The sequence below is a fragment of the Planococcus citri genome, chromosome 4 (assembly GCF_950023065.1).
Source record: "Planococcus citri chromosome 4, ihPlaCitr1.1, whole genome shotgun sequence".
Taxonomy (NCBI): Eukaryota; Metazoa; Arthropoda; class Insecta; order Hemiptera; family Pseudococcidae; genus Planococcus; species Planococcus citri.
This window is the reverse complement of record NC_088680.1, coordinates 39,240,240-39,263,163: the sequence shown is the minus strand read 5'-3', so window position 1 is coordinate 39,263,163 and position 22,924 is coordinate 39,240,240. Positions and strand designations below refer to the sequence as shown.

The 22,924-nt window shown below is 32.8% G+C and overlaps 2 protein-coding genes across 2 annotated transcripts; one reads left to right on the top strand and one right to left on the bottom strand.

Annotated features, from left to right (window-relative positions):
• Positions 1-10,281: 10,281 nt before the first annotated feature.
• Positions 10,282-13,960, top strand: LOC135843077 (inactive pancreatic lipase-related protein 1-like). Its single transcript, XM_065360823.1, has 7 exons — positions 10,282-10,442; positions 10,537-10,723; positions 12,661-12,800; positions 12,897-13,148; positions 13,227-13,427; positions 13,515-13,680; positions 13,769-13,960. The coding sequence occupies exons 1-7, from the start codon at positions 10,394-10,396 to the stop codon at positions 13,851-13,853; spliced, it is 1,080 nt and encodes a 359-aa protein (XP_065216895.1). The 5' UTR covers positions 10,282-10,393; the 3' UTR covers positions 13,854-13,960.
• Positions 13,961-18,460: 4,500 nt separating this feature from the next.
• LOC135842950 (pancreatic triacylglycerol lipase-like) lies at positions 18,461-21,928 on the bottom strand. Its single transcript, XM_065360639.1, has 7 exons — positions 21,770-21,928; positions 20,036-20,186; positions 19,788-19,933; positions 19,448-19,702; positions 19,177-19,362; positions 18,932-19,097; positions 18,461-18,846 (listed from the first exon to the last, which is right to left on the bottom strand). The coding sequence occupies exons 1-7, from the start codon at positions 21,813-21,815 to the stop codon at positions 18,597-18,599; spliced, it is 1,200 nt and encodes a 399-aa protein (XP_065216711.1). The 5' UTR covers positions 21,816-21,928; the 3' UTR covers positions 18,461-18,596.
• Between the last annotated feature and the right edge of the window lie 996 nt (positions 21,929-22,924).

Here is a 22,924-nt window from a genome sequence, read left to right as displayed (position 1 = left end):
TATTTCAATACAAAAAAAAAACAAAAAACACACAAAAACAAGAAATCAAATTTTTTTAATATAAACATATTAATGTACATGCCTCTGGCCCCATTTTTAATATTTCCCTCAATTAATATCCCCAGGAAGGGGGAGGGAGTTTAAAGATTTTGGGACCACGGCGTAAAAATTTCTATCGTCGTGATGGATTTTTTTGCTGTTAGAACTGATATTTTGATTTGATAGCAAAGAAAATAATTGTACATTCGATGACTAAAAGTATAGTACCATAGGTACATGAAAATTCATAAGAAAATATTTCCCCAACATCATTCATAAGTAATTTTAAAATTTTCAACACCTCCATTGTCCTCATCTTGGACATAAAATGTTCTCGGCGAGGACACCATCAGTGTAGGAAAAAATTGTGAAAATCTTTAAAATATGGAAATTAGAAAATGTTTTCTGGTAAAGTTCCATGTATTGATATTATAATATAGTAGTACTTGTCCATCGAATATATTTTATTTGTTTTCAGATGAAAATATAAGGTTTAACTACGAAAATATTGCGCCATGGTGATGGATATTGAATGTGAGACATGATCTAATTTCACTCCATTTTCAATTTTAGACCGGATAATTTCGATACGTATTTAAAATTTTGAATGTAGCCAGGTAGCCACTCATCTCCATCAAAAATATTTTGAGCATGGTAAAAAAAATCTGAAAAATGGCCACGGCGATGGACGCTGAACTCGGGGTCAGACTTTGAACCCCCCCCCCCCCCATCGAGGTTATTCAATCAATGTTTCAAGGTCAAGTAATCAAAATGTCTAAAATTTCATCTAGACCAACTTTGTACACCATACTTTTTTCAGAATTTGAAAAATAATCCATCTGGCCAAATTTCATATAAGTTTATATTTTTTTTATTTTTGAAAATTTGAAATGAATTCAAAATATTATTTAATTACATATTACGTATTTTCCAATTTCAAACAAAATTCACTACAGTCACTGAAATAAAAATAAATAAATAAAAACAAATGCAAAATAATTTGCGAGGTAAAGTACACATCTTTAAAATACATATTTGTAATTTAAATTCACCGTACTCACTCGAATTAGGAAAAAAATGCGAAATAAAAGTTATAAGTATTTATAATTTTAAATATTTTAAACCAAAATGACGTGTACTTCATTTTTGAATTTTCTATAAAAAAAACTTCTCTACAGTCATCTCGAATTTCAACAAGAAAAAATTCAATACAAAATACGTAATGGTATGTACTTCAAACCAAATTATCACAAACAAATCCAAGCAGGACTAATTTTAAAAAACAAAAATGTTGAAGCTGAATCCAAAAATGTTCAATTTTCAAAAAAATCACTGTAAGCGGTCACTTGAATTTAACCATCCCCCCTTCCAAAAAAAACAAAATTTTAATTTCAATACCTACGTAATATGCACATCAACATTTTCAAGGAATATATGTGACCGTCCGCGATAAAACCGACCATCCGTCGCAAAAAATCGAAAATGTTTTTTCGCCTATTTTTGGGCCTCAAATGGTTTAGGGAACAAAAATTCGCGAAAAAAAATTTTTCGATTTTTTGCGACGGATGGTCGGTTTTATCGCGGACGGTCACATATGCTGATCATAGAACAAAACAAATAGATAGTAAAAAAGTCTATTTCAAAATTTTTAAAAATTTCAACTTTTAATTGGATTTGAAAACAGGTTGATACTTAAGTAGATACATGAAAATGTTTAAAAAGTTCATTTTTAAACTTGAAAAATGTAAATTAAGTAAGTACCTATTTTTTTTTATTTTTTTATTTTGGAATTCTCATAACCAGTTAGGTAGGGTTGAAATTTCGCTAAAAATTCAAATATTTTGCGAAGAAAATGTTTTTTGAACGTTACTGAAAAATGTTGACTTCAAGATTGGCTCATGGCTCATGATTATTCGAATTTTTGACAAAGTGCCATGTAACCTATCGAAATGGGTCAAAATTTCACCCGAATTTCTTTAGCGAAAATGTTTTCTGAGCATTTGTGAAGAATTTTGAGCCCAGAATCGGCTCATGATTCTCAGGATTTTCGAACATGTGTTGACAATTTTTCATGAAGCACATCGAAATGGATCAATATACGGATTGGTGGAAGGGGGCCTAAAGTATGAGATTATGGAAGGAGCTGGGGGAGACTTTAATCTAGTAGTGGATTGCGAAAAAGCCATGAAGAAGAAGATTCTGATTCTGATGGGCTGACAGCTGACACTCCGCGAAACTTAATCAATTTTAGTCTCGAAATTCTCAGAAAATTTGAACCCATTTTGAAAGGTGGAGCGACTCTTGAATAAAATTGAAAATTTCAAAAATCACGAGCCAATTTTGAATTGAACATGTTTTGGAAATTTTTCAAAAAACATAAGTGTCAGGTCTCTTCTGAGATGAAAGTTTCAAATCATAAATATGATTTTTGCTTGAAAATTCATAATAAAATTTTATACGTATTGTGTGACTCCAAAACTCCAAAATAATGTGTTTTTTGACTTTTTATACCCATATCTAGGTTCGAGAAATCAACTGAATTTTGAATGCCACAAAAATGTCAGCTGAAGAGTATTTTTAGTCAGTTGGATTCATTCTCCACTAAAATATAACAATTCGTATTTACCGCAAACACAATACGTAGGCAACTTATTTAACATAATTTTTTAAATTCATTTACAGTGATACCATGTCACCAATACACGCCCTTTTCATTAACCGGAATTCTCCTGATATCTTGTGTACGCCACAGGTTGAATAAAATATTATTTTTTTCTCAATCATTGCTCAAAAAACACACCAATGAGTCATTTTTACAATGAAGATGTCGTATATCTGATTGAATCTCTATACCAATTTTAACATACGCGTGTATGAAAAGAGAAACAGAAGTGCGTCATGCTAAAAAATTGAATCGTTTCATTCATCATCGAATTATTTATTGTAGGATTTCCTTTCTTCACTTTCATTTCGGCATAGAAAATCATGAGAACATACACCCAAATATTTTAGGCAGCAATTTCGTTACCTTTTTCTTTATATGTAGGTAGGTACTTAGTATACCCACTTGTAGCATTTTTAGGACTGACTGTTCTATAGGGTGCCATATGACTCATGCAACTTCTGATTCTTAAAAGACAGAAGATAACGGTTTCAAGAGAGACAAAATCCGATCGACTTTTTTTTACTGCAAATTTCACACAACCTGTGAAACTGAATTCTTTTCGATAAAACGACAAAGGCATCTTTTTCACCCCTATTTCTAAATTATCGTTCGATGAAGCGTAGACTAAAACGAATTGACTGTGTAATTATGTTTTTGTTGAGTACTTCAGACGATAGTTTATTGTTGTAAAATGTAAATGAAACGATATCGATTAAATTCGAACCCAAATTCCAATACTAAACGCCTACGAACCAGTTGACTGTGGTAAAATATAAAGAAGCCGGATGCATTCGTAATTTCGAAGTAGGGAGGTATTATTTTTAGCGCCTTTACTATCGAATATAAATTTAATTTTAGAATACCAAAGATCGAACGCGTATATGGTAGTGTAGATATGTGGAATAACAATATCCTTATTGTTATACTAATCAAAACGTAAATTGACAGAAATTTCGTTTTGTAACTTCGTGACAAAAAATAATTCCAATCATAAAAAATATCTACTAGTAAAATAAAACCACGATATTATGTCCATATTGTGTGCTACACATGATTCGTACGAATAAGCAAATAAAAAAATAACGAAATGCGGAAAGTTCGCTGATTCAATACCATATAGATGTAGGTATTTAGGATGTACAACTTTCGATGTATGTGCGCAGAATTTCTTTAAGAGATGAAAAAGGCGTGGATGTGGTTGCAAATTACTCGTACGTAAAAACTATATTCGATAAAAAATAGGTTCTATGCGAGGTGGTGTGGACACTGGACAGTAAAACGAACATATTTTTATTCCGAAATTTATTAGGTCGGTATTAAAATTGTATAGCCAGTGATGAGATCCTCGAATTTGTACGCTTTGGATCTTCTTCATCTGAATAAAACTTCGAACAATCTCTTTCATCGACTTGTTCAAAACGCAATTTTCACAAAAATTCCGATTACCTTTGAATTGGAGACGTCGAGAAAAATCCAAGGGCATTCTGATATTGCGAGATACTAAAATAGGATGGTATAATATTGTATAGGGTAGAGGTACATAAGAGTGGGGTGAATCGCAAATCCTCGAAGTGGGGGGCATTTTCAAAAAAATCGTCGTTGTTTTCGCTCTAGCCCTTGCATAACCTGTTTTGGAAAAAATGGGCCACATCCAAAAGATAGAATTTAAGATTCTACGAAAATTTTCAAATCGCTTATTTTTGGGTTAGTAAATTTGTATTTTGAAAATATATTTTTTTCGAATATTACTCATCTTGACCATTTTTCTCGATTTCTTGAAATTTGAGTAAATTTGGTACCACTGGCCACCAAAATGTTCATCTATAGTGTGTTTGATAAAAAATATATTATCGGTAAAAGACCACGAATATTTTTAATGATTAGAAAATTTTCAATTCGATCACTCTTCCTTTTTTATTTGACAAAAATTATTTTTCAGAAATCACGATTTGTTTGTAATCGATGTAAAAATGGTGCTGGTGGGGAGGGGATAAACTGAGAAAATACTGTTCCCTGTTACGGTTCATTTCGAGTTGAAAAGTAGGTACCTACATTTTCCAATTTTTCAGAGTGCAAGTGTTGAACATTCCTTCAACGATGACATTCAACGCAGACGAATAAAATAAAATCATTAATTTTCACGCCGGCAAAGCGTATTTTTTCCAAGAAATTTCTAAAAAAAAAAATAACTCGTCTTCTTTCGAAAAGGCAATTATGCCAAGATAATCATTCCAAAGAGAAAAAAAAAGAATAAAAAAAGAAAACTATCATCGCAAACATAATAATGTCTGCATATAGAGTTCTCGGTAAAGTGAAATCAATCCGCAGAAATCTTATGTCATTCGACGAGATAAACACCACAAGCACACGTGTTTAATTATGCAATCCGCTCATCAAAACAATTCCGCTAATAAGTCATTAAAAAGTGAAGAAAACGAGCTTTCGATAATTATCTCGTTACGATAAAATAATATAACTTATTTTGCATCGGTTTTCTTACAAGATGGTCGTTGGCATAGGTAGAGGCAAATTTGACGTTGACGGTATCTTCGAGCCTATACCCATTTTCTTTGCTTACCTGCCTAGAACTTCCGCCGTAGGCCCATATCTAATTCGCAACATGAAATATTCAAAGAACAAAGAATATATCTGTCAGACCTGGACAGCTCGAAATTTTTCTACTGTTGTAAGAAAGGAAGTCGACATTTTATACGAATGGAGAGGAAAAAACAAACGTGAATATTTTATCGTGCTCGACTTCTTTCTACTTGAGGGTACCGAGGCTTTTTTCATGTTCAAGGGCATCTATGTAATTAAGCTATATTAACGCGTGTTGGAATGGGTGTTTTTCACCCTGCATCAGATCTGTTTCAGATGAAAGAGCATGAAAGTGTGAAAAAATTCTTTTCGTTATTCCGTGGCTTCTTCAATTCTGTTTTCTTTTTAGTAGACGTGTACTTACATCAAATTAAAGTAGGTGCGCCTAATATGAGCTTTGTTCTTTTCGCAATTATTTTTTACACTAGTGTAGCTTGGTGTATTACACTGGAGTAGGTGGTGTACTCCACTCATGCACCACTCACACCAGTGTATGTGGTGGTGTAACATTTATTTGGTGATGTTTTTTTCATCCCATTTTTGTTATCATCATCACTTCCGATAGTTTGTAAATAGAATGAAATGAGCTTTTTTACAATTTCACTCTCCATTTACAACTTTTCTTCAATAAATTAATTCACATTTGAACACAAACGCAAACAGTTATCATCAACAATCAATTGAATTTCAGTGTGCATGGTGTACACCATCTACTCCTCCTCCAGAGCAGGAGTAGATGGTGTATGCACCAACTACACCAATGCATTACACCAGAGTACACCCGACTGAATAGAACACAAACTTGCCTGCACTAGTGTAAAAAAAAAATGAAAAGAACAAAAATCCTACACTTTCTACACCAGTGTACACTAGTGCAGTAAATTTGTGCGAAAAGAACAAAGCTATGGCCACCTTGATTTAGAATTTTTCAAGCAATCCTACTCAATATATATGTACTTAGGTATATGAGAATTTTTACAAATTTTACAAAAGCAACTTCAAAGTTCAAATTTTTTTGCTTTGCTGTATTGTATGTTGTTGATTTTTTCCTTAGATCGAATTCCCTCCCGTCCCGATAAATTTTGACCAAGCGGACTTTTCAAGAACAGGAACTTCTATGTTTATATGTAATAGGACCACTTTTAATTTTCAAAATTTCAAATTATTTTCTATAACTACGTAAAACATACTCAATCATCATCAAGATCGGTCAAATCAATAATCATATAATAATGTACATACTCTACATACACAAGACGTTCATTATGAGCTCGTATAATAGCTTGGTAACCTTTTAATTACAATTCTCTTTTTGAGACTTGAAATATACTTTAAGGATAGTTTTTTTTCGTGCCTTTATTCACGAGGAAACCCTTCGAGATGTCTGCCTCCGATTTGAACGGGACTGAGATTTTTAGAAAGATCATGGTTCAACGCCTTAAATTCATTTTTCGATTTTTGGCGAATTTTTCAAAATCCAAAATTGACCATTTTTCAGAAATTCGTGCTTTTAAAAAAAAATCGCAAGTACTCAATAGGTAAGTAAAAATGATATAGAAATCAGTCCTGAAGCTAAAATCAAACCCCCGAATCCGAATTTCATTATTTTCAGCCATTCTGGAGCCTCTAATGCAATTTTTGATTTCTCCAGAATTTTGAATTTGCTCCAGATGGCGTGAATATCAACTTGAGCAGCCAAGCCGAATAATTATGTCATGTACTTGACTCGTTCAACGAGTTTATCCACATCATCTAAGCCGATTCAAAGGCGGATTCCTCAAGTGTGTTTTTTGATCAGGGTCATTCCACGTCAATTTAACCAAGAACTGGTAGAAGGGCGGCGACTTATTTAAAAATTTTTCTGTGGAAAGACCTTCCAAAGGGATGACCAATGGTGCAAATCGCAGCCTTCTAGCCCTTTTTTAAAGGCTGCTAGGGGGTGTCAAATTTTTCAGTGAACTTGAAATATCATCCATTTCAGCAGTGGATTACACTCGATAACCGCGATACCTACCAAAATGGAACTTTTTCTAATTGTTAGGGGGTTTGAAAGGCTTTTTGGTGATATCATAAAAATCAGCGTTGCCACCTTTTTTCGTACAAAAAATTAGCTCAAAAAGTTTTGAAACGTAGTTTTCATGTCGTGCCGACTCTCAAAAATTCGGAAAAAAAATATTATTATGGACAACTTTTCATGCTGAACAACATATTAAAAAATTGGGATGGTAACATGTTGCAAAGTCGATTAAAAAAAAATCAAAATTTGCGAAAAAATGCGATTTTTTGATTAAAAACATGAAAAAATGTTTTGATTGGTGAAGTTGACCCATTTGACCCCTATTTTTACGTATCTGTTGAAAAAGATGAAAAAACCCTTTCACTCGATGAAATGAACTTCTCACAAAAAAATCAAAATTCGAAAAGATTAAAAAAATGAACGAATTTTCATTTTTTTGTTGTGCGTGTAATTTTTATCAACTTTTTCATGAAGCACGTCAGAAAGAGGTCAAAATAAGACAGCGGAATAAATTCAAACTTTTTTTGATGTTTGAAATTGAAAATTGATTTTTTTCGATTTTCATCAAGTGAAAGGGGTTTTTCATCTTTTTCAACAGATACGTAAAAATAGGGGTGAAATGGGTCAACTTCACCAATCAAAACATTTTTTCATGTTTTTAATCAAAAAATCGCATTTTTTCGCAAACTTTGATTATAAAAATTGAAAAAAATTCAATTTTCAGTTCCAAACATCAAAAAAAGTCTAAATTTATTCAGTAGTGTAATTTTGACCTCTTTCTGACGTATTTCAAGAAAAAGTTGATAAAAGTTACACTCATAGCAAAAAAATTAAACATCGTTTATTTTTTCAATTCGCTCTGAATTTTGATTTTTTTGTGATGAGTTCAAACGGATGATATTTCAAGTTAATTGAAAAGTTTTGACACCTAGCAGCCTTTAAAAAAGGGCTGTAGGGCTGCGATTTGCGCCATTGCGGTCATCCCTTTGGAAAATCTTTCCACAGGAAAAATTTAAAAAAATCGCCGACCCACCCCCGGGAGTTGGGGAGCTTGCTTACTTTTTTCTTTAAGGGGGAGTCCTAAGGAACATTTCTAACCCTTGTACTCAAAAAAAAAAGTTGCCCTACTTACAAAATGGCGGTCATTTTGATTGACAGCTAGGCCAGCCGAAATCGGAGATTTTGCGTTCCGAGATAGGACTTGCACAAAATTTTTCAAACCGTACAAGGGTAGATCGAAAGACCAGGCAAAAATTTATCACCTGTAAAAATTTCAAGTGCTAAAGTGCGTTTTTCGATTTTTGGTGAATTTCTGAAAATCAAATTTTGGCTAAAAACGTGGGAAAAATCAAAATTTTACCAAATTGACCAAGAAAGCTGAAATTTGGGATATACCCTATTTTCGACATACCAAATCGATTGGAAACTGTTTCAAACCATTTTGAGCAGTTCTGGAGCCTCCAGCACATTTTTGGAACTCGAAATTTCCACAAAATATCAGATGGAGTTGGATAGCCGAAATTTACTCTGCAAACTAATTTCAATACGCTACGAAGTCAACTGCAGGGGGATTTCAAGTCGTGTTGGAGTCTCCAGCAATTTTTTGAAAATTACTGGAGCCATCAGTAGATTTTTGAAACTTGAAATTTCCCCAAAATTTCATCAAACGGAGATAGAAAGTCGAAATTCATTCTGCAAAATAATGGAAGTGGGTAAAAATAGGTAAATTAGCAATTTTGAATGTCCAATGGCGAACTGACAACTCCAAAACTTGTAAATTGTGCCTAACATTTTTTTAAAAACCACTATTTTTTAAGTGTAATTCCCGAAAAAACGCCCTCGCTAGGGCCAAATTTTAAACTTTGTTCTCTTAATATTTCGGAATTTCGAAAAACTCACCAAATTCTCATTATATTTCATAAATTTTCATCAATATCTATCTTTCAATTTTTCCAGATTTTTTTAAAAGTGTGTACCTACTAATTACCTATATCTCTTATACGCGATTAAAGTGTCGTGTGAAAATACTTTGCTGTTTGATACCTAATTGTGATGCGATTTTTTAATACTTAATTCGTTTTTAAAGAGACACACATTTTTAAGCACTGGGGGGAGGGGGGATAAGATTTTGAATCCATAAATAGAAAATCAATTTTTCTAATCATCATTTTGATTTTTGCTCAATATCGCGCCTTTTTCGGTCAAATGATATAAAATATACTCGTAGTGTGTAAGTGAAAGTTTTTAGTCAGTACAAATGATTCAAGGTAACTATCTTTCAATTTGAATTTCTAGCGGCATCGCAATTGAAAACTTTTTTCAATAAGACTTAGTGAGTACGATATCATCTTTGAATAGCTCGTTTTGAGAATTTTGAAATTAAAAATTAAAATTACACATTTTTTCCTACACACGTAGTATTTATTATGTGGACTGTCAGTATGATTTTTATAGTCACGCTACAGACGTTTAGAAAAAAATGTAGGTAAGTAAGATAAAGGTTAAGGTAGGTAAACCTTAAGTGCACAAACATTCCAGCAAAAGGGCTACATTGAAAATTTTCTGAGATGACGCGGTGAATGTTTAATTAGGTGAGTTTATTTTGGGAAATATCTAGTCGAATTTAAAAATTCATTCTGCGTGTCTTTTTTTTTTTTAGTTACCCACACGTTACAACGGAGTTTTGCACGATATGTCGGAATATCAAAGGCACTGCTAAATACATTTACGTACCTATGGAATCAGTATCACCAACTATCTACCTTCAAGCTGAGCGATAAAAATATGAAATGCACTTCAATAAAGCGGAAGCTGTAGCGATGCAAAAATACTTTGATACAACACGTGTATTAAAATTGATAGCCTATGTTAATGACAGGGGGAAAGATCATACTTAGTATTATCAATAATTAATGTTGTTGTAGTTTATCGAAGAATATTACACTCGACGTCATGTTTAAGATAAAAAAAAAAAAGCGCATCCTTTCGACGCCAATATTTCTATATAAATTGCAAATTTATCAAAATATAGGTATCAGATTGTCTTAAACATTGTGACAGCGTGAACGAAAAAAATGTTGAAACGTGTGTTGATTCTTTCCGCGCTGGTGGCTTGCGCCTTCGGTAAGAAGAATTATCATTTTTGGTACCTACATACCCAAAAAGAAGTGTATGGGTTTTAAAATTTTTTGTTTGTATCGAAACTAATTTTTTGTAGCCAGTGATCCAACCAGTGATCCAGCCACTGATTCAAGTACAGGAGGTGAAACTGGTCCGCAAGAAAATCAAATCAACGGAGTACAATTCCTGCAAGGTTTACAATCCTACGATCGTGATTCTACTACGCCGAGCGAAGAATGTGTTTACCTGAATGAAAGCGACATTAAATACTACTTGTACACCAGGTAAACTGATTAGTCTCGCATTTTCATTAAAATTAGGAAATGTTACGAACATTTTATTTAATTTGTTAGGTATGAATCAAAAATGCTTCGTACGGTTTTTGATTTTTTTTTAAAAGTTCGAATCCCTCGAATTTTTGATTTATTTTTTCACGTTGAATTTTCTGGGTGATTTGACTGTTGTAATCATTTTTTTCATGAGGTAGCAATCGATCAAATTGTCTAGACACTTGAGTAGATATTTTGATGGATGGGCTGCTTCATCCATTTACTTCAAAAATTTTTCTTAATATTGGGAACATTTTTTGCCTTAAATTTTTTCAATGAGTTTTTCGTAAATTTATTCAGATTTAGACAAATGATTTTTAGACTATTTATGAAAATACGTTTGTTACATTAAAATTTTCATAAAAATTTTAAAATTATTTTTCAGCTGATAAAAAAAAATCATTTTTTTGAAAATTTTCTCCATTTGAAACGACCAATTTCAAATTTTTTCATATTTTATTGAATTCGTTAATATTTTGGTTAAAAAAAAAACAAGTTGCAGATTAAACTAGGGCAGGTAATTTTGCCAGGAAATCATGCTGTATGATTCGTTAAAAAAATATTTTCAAAATTTTTTAAACCTTTTACATTGGCAGAAGGCAGACCATTTTAAAAAATACATGGGAAAGGAGAAGAAGAATTTCCCAAAAATTATCTACTTACATGTTTTAACTTTCAGTCGAATTTTCCTTCATTTGAATGAATTGAGAAAACTTGAATTGAAAAAAAATTAATAACTACTTTAGAGAGGGACACTTCGAGAATTTTTCAACTTTTGTCCGAAACTGTCAATTTTCAAATTTTCTGGCTGGTGCATTTTAAATTTGACTTTATTTTTACATGACAAAATAATTTTTTTAATGATGAGAAGAGGGAGGGGGGATCTTGCAAAATTCATTTTCATTCGGTGAATTTAGAAAATTATAATTTATTTTTAAAAAATCAATATTTCGCTAGTCAATTTTAAAACATTTTCAATTCAAGAGAAACGAAAACTCTAATATTTCAACTCAGATGGTCGAATGATGGGTCTAGTTCGATTGGTCAAATTTTAGAAATTGAAATCAAGTTCTCTCATTTTTTTTTTTCATTAAAAAATCCGTCCTTGTTGCTTCAACTTCAGGGAGATGTAGAATCTCAAACCACATGTTTTTTGAAAGATTGAAGGAAGGGGAGTGCGATTCCCCCCACAAAGTCATGTAGGATGTGATTAGAAAAAAAAGTTTTATCAAAAATGGTCCCATTTCGAGGACACATAGTTCCTCTTTCTGTTGACCTAGACACCTAAAAATTTTTATGGGACACTTTTTTCTCATATTATACTATCTCTGTGAATTTAGTCAACATCCTGTGCAGGTTTCCGATTTCAATCCACTAAAACGTGAGTCTGACTTTGAAAATTTCGATCCTTGGCAAAAAATTTGTTTCTTCACATTTTGCTTAAAGATATTTTTTTTTTAATTTTCAAAGGGTATACCCAATTGAACCTTGAAAGTTTCCAGTTGTTTCTGAGTGTTTTAGAAATTTTGGTTGGAAATGAACAAGTGTGTGAATTTTTATTATGAAGTACGATTTACCCCCCTTTGGAGGTATGAGGGATGAGGCAGCGATTGAAAAATTTGATTACAGTTGTTTTAAATGATCAAGATCAATTTCCAGTACTTAGTTGATTGCAGAATTTTAGTCTGGGGGCTGATTCGCCATGTTTACCTATTCGTGTTAGTTATTCTGTAATATATTTTTAAAATGTCTAAAAAATAAATCAAAACTAATTCGTGAATTCTGAACATTGTGAGTTTGATGAATTCGAATCATTTTTTGACATAAGTAGATATATTTGTAATGGAAACGTTTCGTTAATTTATTTTGTTTTGTCATTTTTCTCACAACAGAGAGAAACCCTATGGTGAAAGAATCGAATCGAACAACTCCCAGAAACTTGAGGAATCCGCTTTGAATGTAAAAAAACAATTGAAAGTCATCGTCCACCCATGGAAGAAAAACGCTGACTGGACCATTTCTCTAGTTCGTGGTACGTATCACGTATAAAATTCGCTCATGTCGAAAACGATTCATCACCATATTAAAACACATTCGCCAAAATTCCATCATTTTTTTTCACTTTCAGATTATTTGTACGCCCAAAACGTCGACGTGTTAGTGGCCGACTGGGGTCTTTACGCCAAAAAATGCAGCATCGAAACCACCAGCACCCACGTAACTCCTTTCGTCGGTGAAAGTTTATCTTACATGTTGAGACAAATGATTAGCATTGGACACAGCGGCCAAAAAATGCACTTGATCGGATTCAGTCATGGAGCCCATATCGCTGGTATTGCCGGCCGATTAATGGCTCCCCATTTGCCAGCTCGTATCACTGGTAAGTTTAAATAGGTACCTAATACATAATTATGATTTTTGAGTAAAAGCATTATGTTAAAATTTGTGAATTTTGCAGCCTTGGACCCAGTCCGTTTGAGTGAAATTGCCAGACCTGGTGTTGGTAAATTGACCGGAGGAGATGCTAAATTCATCGACGTTATTGTCACCTCTTTGCCATCTTTGAGTTTCGACAACGAAATCGGAGACGTAACTTTCTACCCGAATGGTGGTTTAACCAAATACCAAGGCAGATGCAACCAAAAATCTGATGAAATGGGTAAATTATACGTGATATTTTCACCTACCTACGTGTATTGATAAAAACAAATTATTCTTACGAAACAACGATAATTTGCTATTGCAGAAAGGATGATCTGTGGACATGTCTTAGCTTACCGTTTCTTCGCCGAATCTTTGGTATCTCCTAAGAAATTCCCAGCTATCAAATGCGAATCGTACTCCAAACTGTTGTCTGGCCAATGCGACAATCAACAACCTGAAGCCCATATGGGAGAATACGTCGAAAAGAAGTAAGCAATATTTTATTGTTAAACCTCCAAACAGTTTAAAAATAATTATCCATCTATTAATACCCTTTTTTTTGTACCATTGTTGCAGCGTTCGAGGCAAATATTTCTTACAAACCAACGAAAAGTACCCTTTCGATAAAGGAGTAGCTTACACTAAATCATCGTCCGCTTGAATGACTCGTCGTATAACTCTGAGATAATATTTTACCTACCTATATAGACTACATCATGCATAGTTTATTGATTTTATTTTCAATATAATTAAACGTACTTCGTGTTACATGAATATTTACTTATTTCTTCCCCCCATTTTGCTGCGTCGTCGTCGTCGATGTTTATAAGATTTTTATTCGTATCGTCAAACCTAGTACATATAAAGCAGATTTTAAGGTTTCTGCGATATTTCGCCGAGGTAATTATATGCGACTTGGATCGACTGAGAAGTCGAATGGTTTCACAATATTGCTTGTGAAAGATAATATCGAACGAGGAAATATTAGCGCTTTACAATAGCGTATGTGGTTGATTTTAATTAAGAAACCATACCTTCGAGAAAATGCAATTTGAAACTAAACGCTGGAGACTGCTCTGTATTTTGCGCTTTATTAAATACAATGCAATTACAGGTTTTTTAAGAGTTACCTATTTTTTTTTAAAAATAATAGCTTGGCTCGATTATTCCGTATTGATTGATAGGTCATTTTATCGATACCAAAACCAATCATTTCTGTGTATTTTGGTTTTCAAATGTTCAAATTTGTTTGAAAAGCTCCTTTTCGATGATCTCGTTATTAGCTACAGTCAAATTCGTTTTAATTAGGCTTACATTTGGATGCTCAATTTTGACATGATCGACGATAGTGGTACCTATTTTTGAAGGCATGAATTCAGGGCTACTTTTGATTATTTTTTCAAAATTTTCAGTTTTGAGAAATTCAATTTTTCGAAATCGTGACTCTACTTCAAAAATAGGTACTTATTCACTTTTTCATCTTTTCCGAAAATTCGGATCTGAGGTCTGGTGACATGCTCTTCCAATTGAACAAATTTCAACTCAATTAGGCATGACGGGTTGTGAATTTCTTCAGCTAGAGTTGTGGCTGCGCATTGACATACAAGTTGGGGATTCAATGGGCAGGAATTTACAGAGTTCGTTATCATTTTTTTTTTCCTAAAAAGTAGTGAATTTTGTAACCAAAAAAGTTACAACATGCGATCAAAATACTTTAAAGTAGAAAACAAATCAAAAAAAGCCAGAAAATTTTAATTAAAAAATGATTAAAAAAATGAAACAATAAACATTTCAAATGAAATCTAAAAAGGAAGACTTTTTTGCAATTAACTGGCAAAAAAAATGATATTCATTCCAAATTTTTGTCATGAAATTGAGGCTATTTCGCAACTTTTTAATTTTAAAGCGAAATTTTTTTGATAATTTTTTGTCTAAACGTGTTAATTTTTGACAATTTTTAACAAAAAAGAGATTTTAACCATTTTGGTAAAGGCAGACCATTTTTTTTGGAAATTTTCTGAAAAAAAAGTGAATCTTAATCAGTAACTTTTGGAAAAGATAGATTTTTAAACAAATTTAGCATAAAACAAAAATTTAAGATTTTGTGGAAATTATTGGCAAAAAGTGATACTTACTCACTTTTTTGAAACTTTTTGGTAAAAAAGTGACCTTTTTTGAAAATTTTGGCAAAATGCGAGACTTCGACAATTTTAGTAGAAAGGCAAGGCTTTTTCGTAATTCTGAGCAGAAGTGCGAAACTTTTCGTCAATCTTTGAAAAAAAGAGGACCGTATTAAGATTTTTTGTGAACAAACGACAATTTTAAGCAATTTTTGACCAGAAACAACACTGTCCAAAATTGCAAAAAAGCCTCACCATTTTCATAAAAATTGTCAAAGTCTTACCTTTTGCCAGTATTTTTTTAAAAAGTTACTTTTTTTACCAAAAAGTTGCAAGAAAGTCTTACCTACTTCTGTCATAATCTCGACATTCCAAATCAATTAGGAAAGGTGAATCGCTAATCCGAGGTTACGGTTTGAAAAGTGTGCCTATTTTTTTACAAGTTGAAATCTCAATCTCGAAAAAATTATGGAATCGCCAATTTTCACACTGAAGCGATTTGAAATACCTACGAGTATGTATAACTGGAGAAAAGTCAACTTTTGCCTGTCACTCCAGATCGGCTTGAAAATGGTGGCAATCGATTCAGAGCGGGAAGACGACTTTGAGAGGTGGAAGGATTTTGAGTAATTTGTTGCAAAAATTTACAATTTTGGATTTTTTTTTCAAATTTTAAATTTTCAACTTGTGAAAAAATGACTTTTTAACTCACCAACTCTATTTGAGTTTGCTGGAAAAAAGTAGACTCTTTTTTGGGAAATTCCAAGTCGGCTGGAAAATGGTGGCAATCGATTCGGGAGGGGGGGGGGGTCAACTGCAGTGTATAAACCGAACCCTGTTATCTTTTTAGATTCATGATAGAGAAGTCTCCTAATTAAATTGGTACCTGCTTAATTTTTCATGTTTGAAAATTCCATTTCCTACCTATTGGTTTTCTGTTGGCTACCTACTACCTAGCTATATTATATACAGGGTGCCCAGAAATATCGAGCACCCCTAAGAAAGTTTTTCATTGAAAATATAGGTTGGCAACGTGAAATAGATGCATATGATTGGTGGAATGTTATCTCTCCAGTGCAACAACCAATCATGTGCTATCATTATTATCATTCACTGTGACCAACCAAAGTATTTTAGTAGAAAACTTTTTAGGGGTGCTCGATATTTCTGGGCACCCTGTATGTATGTACTTAGGTAGCCTAATTCTCGCAAAAGGATGAAAAAGACATCGGATGTTCAAGACGTCGACATCGACTTTTCATCGCTGATTCATTCAGAATTTCATTCTATGTACTAAATTCCAAAGCAAGTCGAGTAAAAAAGAAATAGGGCTACGTCAATGCATGAAAAAAAAAATACTTAATGAATCATCGAAATATTTTATTCGAAGAAAAAGTTGGAATAAGTAAATAACGTTTGTTAGTTTACCGTTTCTTCTTGTATGTAGAATACCTACCTGAAATCCAGTAACCAGCGATGACGTTGAGAAAACTGGCTGAAATTAGCATTTTGTCATCTTACCATTATTATTTTTAAATCAAGGTTTCAAGAATCCACGGATGCGGTGGTATTTATATTTGGATGTAAACTGAGAAAAGTTTTTGCGATTTTTTTCATTGGGAAGAAGAAGCACAGCATTCTTTACGTTAAAATAATACATATACCTACGTAGGTAGTTTAATTTTAGGTTAAATTTTATTACTCATTGTCAGTAACCTATATACCTACGAATAGTGTGGGCTTTTTAGAGCACTTTTTTTTCAAAGGTGAACCAGTACCCACTCAATATTCAATAACATTTTTTTTTTTTTTTTTTTGAAATTGCCTGTGGGTATACTCACCTACCTATTTTATTACATTCTTGTGTTTCAGCTCGAGCAAGGAAATTAGAGTTATTTAAGCTGCAAGATACGACAGCATGGTCTGAAACTCCTAAAACAAAAATTTCAGCTGCCCAAATTGATTTTAATCCAAAATGGTCCATTTTTGGCGATTGATATTATTTTTTATTTTTTTAATTTTTTTTCACATAAAATTTATATTTATCGATGAAAAAAATATAAAAATGAGTCTCTGATTCAATACCTACCTATCAACTTCCCAAACCAAATTTTATCATTTCGAACTCTTCTGGAGCCTCCAGCGTGACTTTCGATAGATACGTCCAGAATTTTTGAATTTCTCCGGAAAGAGTGAAAATTAACGTAAGCAGCCAAAAATCGAGTTGTAGCTCATTCTCGATCTGTGTAACGATTTTATCCACAGATGAGCCAATTTTCAGGTGGACTTCCTGTGGTGTGTTTTTTTACACATTTACTTGCCAAAAAACAAGAAAAATGAAGAAAAGTGTTGATCATAAACACACTTGACGTGTTCGCCTGGAAACCGGTTCCTTTGTTGTTGAAAATCACTTTTCACGCCCTGTGGAGAAATCGAAAATACGCTGGAGACTGTATAGAATGGCTATAAGAAGTGAAAGTTCGATTCGAGGGAGTTGATATTATTTTTCCGAATAATACTTATTTTTTTCAAAAAAGAACTTGAACATAAATCTTTGAAAATACTCAGTTTTAGATTTTTAAAAATTTACTAAAGGTCGAAAAATCAATTTGGGGAGCTGAAATTTCGGTCAGTAAAGTTTCAGACCATACTCTTTACATGAATTGCGGTGCTGTTCAAATCGGTGACGGAGGCTTCGAAAGGTTCCCTCGTCAGCGAAGAGTTACACTCAAAATGACTGCAAAGTAGGCTAGTCACTTATTTGCATTTGAAGGAACATCTTAAGTATGAACTTTTACACAAATTTCACATGTAGGTATAGGTACCTCTTCTCTCAATTTTAAATAATCGCACTTTTCTTCCTTTTTTTAATAATTTGCATTGCTTAAAATTTTGGGAAAAAATGACAAATTAAACGTTGGAATTTTTTAAAAGGAGAGAGAGAAAGAGATGGAGGTTGGATGGGGATAATTATTGACTATAGGAAGCTGAAATTTTTACCACATTCTGTCAAGATAATTTATCGACTTTTTTTTACACTTCTTTCAAATTTTGAAAATAAAAACAATCGAAAATGACCCATTTCACGAAAAAAAAGTGGAATATGAAAACGCAATAAATCATTAGGTAGATAAAATCATAAAAGTCATTGTTATTTTCAGAATTGAGAATTTATTCGAAGAATAATAAAATAATAATCGTTACATGATTTTCAACTAAATATAGGTAATTTAATCAATTCGTCGCGTACCTACAGGTTCTACGAGTTTTTCAGAACAAATCGATTAGTTTTGGCTTTTGGGGCCGTATTTGTTGATCAAGTTGGCGATTTCCTCGTTGGTGTAAGTTTTGTCTTCAGTTCTTTTCTTTTCGTAAGTTTTCTTGACGATTTCGACATCGGTTTCGTCGAGTACTACAACTCCTCTTTCTGTTACTAGATAGTGGTGAACCAACTCGAAGACTTTGACGTCTAATTCGCGATTACCGAATGGAGGCACTGGAGACTGGACTTGCAAGTAGAAGTTACCGAAGAGTCTGCGAAAAAAAATGTACATGAATTATGGTAACCACACAAAATGGTAAATTATTTTCATCTTATTGGTTGAAAAAATATTCCTACTTGATGTTTGCTTCGTCACCCATGTAATTGTAAACGGCTGGTTCTTGGCATTTGTTACGTAAGTACGAAACGTAGTTATTGCACAGACGAGCTTTGAAGTAGGTAATGTCGACGATCGATTCTAGGTAGTAAAATACGGAGGCCAAGTGACTGAGGACGCTAGCATCTGTAAATTGAAAAAATAATTGCTTATAAAATTGATTCATCCAAAAGTCTAAAATACAATTCCCAGTGTTGGCATTTACCCAAAGGCGATTTTCCATTTCCCATTGGTTGGCGAGTTCCATCGTTGGGGTAGAAACGAGCATTTCCCAAATGTCTGACGGATCCGAATTTTCTTTGAGCGGTATGGATGACATCCATGAAATCCGAATCGTTCGATTTGAGTTGTGGTTGGTGTTCCAAGTATCCGATGAAAGTCGGGTCCAAAGCTGTGAAAAAATTCGAATATAAATAATCCCTTCTTCGTTTAAGGATAATTAGTGATTTTTGACGCAAAACGTCTCGCATAATTACCGGTCAAACGTCCAATTTTTCTTGGGTGGATTTGTCTGGCGGAGTAACCGGCGATTTGAGCTCCCATACCTAAACCAATAATGTGGACTTTCGACGGAACTTGTCCATATTTCATCAAAGATTTCAACAATTCTCCGACTTGTTCACCGATTTTCGGTTGCATTTCGCGAGCTCTGTTGAATTGGCAACGGGAAACTGAACCGTAGTCAACGACGATCACCTGGATGCCTTTTTCTCTTTTATTCTTCAAGTAAGCTAGAATGACGAATCGCAGGTTTAACGAGATAGGTACTCGACTGTATGAAAATAGAAGATCAAGAATTTCGACTAGTTTTTGTACCTGATACGAAATCTTTAGCGTACGAGTAAGTTTCATTTTGCAACCATTCGTGGATCAAAACTTTAGTGTCGTGTTTAACGTTGAAAGAAGAGTTCTTGAAAGTTTGATTGTTCATCGTGCTCAATTCGTAACCGTTGGGGTTCTCTCTGTGAAAAATCGTTCGATGAATCAGTTTGAAGTTGTTATACTCGATGATTTGAATGGCTGAATAGAATTATAGGCACCTATTTAAATAGATGAATACCTACCTCGTGTACAGCTTGAAATTTACAACGATTTTGTCGTCTGTGCATAATTCGGGTGGTAACATATCATTTTCGTAGCCGTTGAATTTGATTAAAGCCGAAGCGTAACTTTGTTCTTCCACATCATCAGTCTGACCATCGTTCAAAGGTGCTCCTGTCAACAAAATTCAGCATGTTTTTGTGTTATTTTTTCCACTTGTTTACTACCTATGCATTATATTTTACGACGATGTGGAGAAAATCGTAATTTATTTTAAATTTGAATTTACCTAGCGTAGTTTTACTTATCACACTCAGACATGTAAGACTTCTCTGCTATAAATGCGAGTATTTTCAACGATTTTTCTATTTTCTACACTTAATTGAAAAATATACCATTCTTTTCTAAGGTATCTACCTATTATTGGACGTGAAATTTAAAAATACTGCAGAAACTCGAACATCGTATTCAATTATAATTTATAATAAAATAACGCAATATTTGCACCAAATACGTATGCATTTTACGTAAGTAGGTAAAAAAAAAAAAAAAAAAAAAAAAATGAAAAAGTTCAAGGAATGTTATAAAACTTGAGCGAGATGATTAGATCATAATGAAAGAAGTTTTCAATTTTTCAAGTTGTGATTTCGATACCTTCACTACACATCAGTAATAGTGAATTCTCCTCAAATAAAAATGAATTTTTCATAGGTGATGAAAATTTATAAAAAAAGATCACGAAAAATAATGAAATCATTAGCTTAAGCAGAAAGTTAACTTTTTAATGTCTACTCGTATACACAAAAATGTCGGTTGTATTATTTCGAAAAATTGATAACAAATTTCAGCAAGAATGCTGAGGAGATGGTTTTAAATTCTATCGAGATGAGTATTATATAAAAAGAGGGGTGACGAGAAGGAGAAAGAAGAAGAAGGAAGAGGGTATTGTCAAAAAAAGAATTAGAAATTCGAAATCACTTCCTCTCCCCGAGCATATAGGTCATCGACTTTTTCAATTTTATGAAACTCGAGGTTCATGGTAGGATCCATGAGGCTCTTATCGAAAAATTGAGTGAAAATTTGAAATCAGCACTTCTAAAAAATAATCCAACCATAGGTCATTCGAATTTTTAAATTTTTTTTTAAAATTTGAAACTCATTATAAGACTTAGGAAGTTTGTACCTACCAAAAAAGGAAGTATAAATTCGAAATCAGCGTTATCATAAATATTACAAACGATATGTTACACGATTTTTAATTTTTTTTAAAAAGGTAACCGAAATTAAAGGGGGGAGGGGGTTCAGGGTACCAAGATTTCAGAATATTAATTCAAAGTGAAAACCTATAATATTGATTTTTTTTCAAATTTTCAAATCTTAGTCCCCGGATTCAGGAATAGACTACTCATTAGGAAGGTCTTGAGAACATTTCAATTTATCAGTAATTGAATTTTTATTTTCATTTTTGACTTACATGAAAAAATATTTTATTTAAAAATGTTTTTTAATCGGGATATTCACTTTTCAAAACGCGTTTGGAACAAATTTGAATTTTTTTGGGCACTAAGTTATAATATTTTGTGAATATTTGCAAAAAAAAAAAATAAAATAAAATCAATCAAGGCATAATTTGAAAAAATTAATACAAAAACGAATAAAAACTGAAACCTGAGCCAAAAATCAAACATTTATAACAATCTGAACTATTAAAATGCAGTATTTAAAATTTACATTACGATAGGATAAAATTATCTTACCTCGACAGGAGACCGCCAACAAACCGAGAAAGATATACTTCAACATGATGTACTGTCACCGATCGTAGTGAAAATGTAATTTGATTGAAAATGCATCTCTACAAAGTATTTAAAGTTTATCGGATCGACGAATTTGTGACGTTACGGTGACGTGAAAAAAAGCAATATATTCGAGCTTTTGTATCATACGTGCAAAATACTGATAATTTGTTGCACTATACAAGATATATCGGTACGGTTTCTCGAAAATGATCAATTAAAACACGTGTTGGCTAAAATACATTTACAGGTATTAATCGAGCTGATAATTATCGGATTGTTGTTTATGCTACCGCATCAGATAAAATGGTATGTAAGAGTACTTTATAGAAATACGTTGAATGACCTTTTATTCATGGAAATGATTCGTAGGTGATTAGCGATTTCTTGATCGGACGAAAGACTCTGAAAATTATGGGCGAAAAAATTTCACGAAAATCGAGAAAATAAATAAATCTTGATCATTTAGGCTGAAAATGAGCTTATATTCTGCGATCTCCGTTGAGATTTAATTTTTTTCCATTGCAAGCCTATTCTAAAATTTATTCATGGTGTTTGAGTATAATTACAGTTACCTACGTATATGATATTTGTTTGAAGTGAATTTTAGTTTCATTGCTTTTTAGCCATCTAGGGAAAAATGACGGTAGAGGTGACCTGCAACTTTTCAAAAAAAAATTTTTTAATGAGACTAAATCTCATTGTCAAATGGTAATAGAGAAGTACAAGTGTGCCTCAAATGATTTATGTATGCAATTTCGATAACATCTCATAGGTTGCCTATTATAAGACCCTACGTAATGAAAATGAGAGCTTAGCGGATAAGCTACGAGTAGGCTGAATTTTCGTTTTAAAAAATCATTTATAAACATGACTCGTGGGTCATTAAATATGTTAATTTGACCAGGGTTTTGAAGCAATATCATTCGATTTCGCTTAATTTTTCATTTTATATTTGCCCACTCGACAATAAAAAAATGACCATCGTTGTCTCTGTACCTAATCAATTTAAAACTTATTATTTCAGTTCTTGACCACAGCCACCAAGTTCGATTGATGAAAGAAAAAAATTGAAAAAATATCATAAAAATTAAATGACATAGTACCTACAAAAAT

Bases quoted from the DNA above. Each gene is read 5' to 3' on its own strand.
- LOC135843077 (XM_065360823.1), top strand. From the start codon at position 10,394: ATGTTGAAACGTGTGTTGATTCTTTCCGCGCTGGTGGCTTGCGCCTTC. The intron at 12,801-12,896 runs GTACGTATCACG...TTTCACTTTCAG, and splicing joins GACCATTTCTCTAGTTCGTG to ATTATTTGTACGCCCAAAAC. The intron at 13,428-13,514 runs GTAAATTATACG...TTGCTATTGCAG, and splicing joins CCAAAAATCTGATGAAATGG to AAAGGATGATCTGTGGACAT.
- LOC135842950 (XM_065360639.1), bottom strand. From the start codon at position 21,815: ATGTTGAAGTATATCTTTCTCGGTTTGTTGGCGGTCTCCTGTCGAG. The intron at 19,703-19,787 runs GTACAAAAACTA...TCGTCATTCTAG, and splicing joins CGCTAAAGATTTCGTATCAG to CTTACTTGAAGAATAAAAGA. The intron at 18,847-18,931 runs GTAGGAATATTT...TTTTTTTCGCAG, and splicing joins GGTGACGAAGCAAACATCAA to ACTCTTCGGTAACTTCTACT.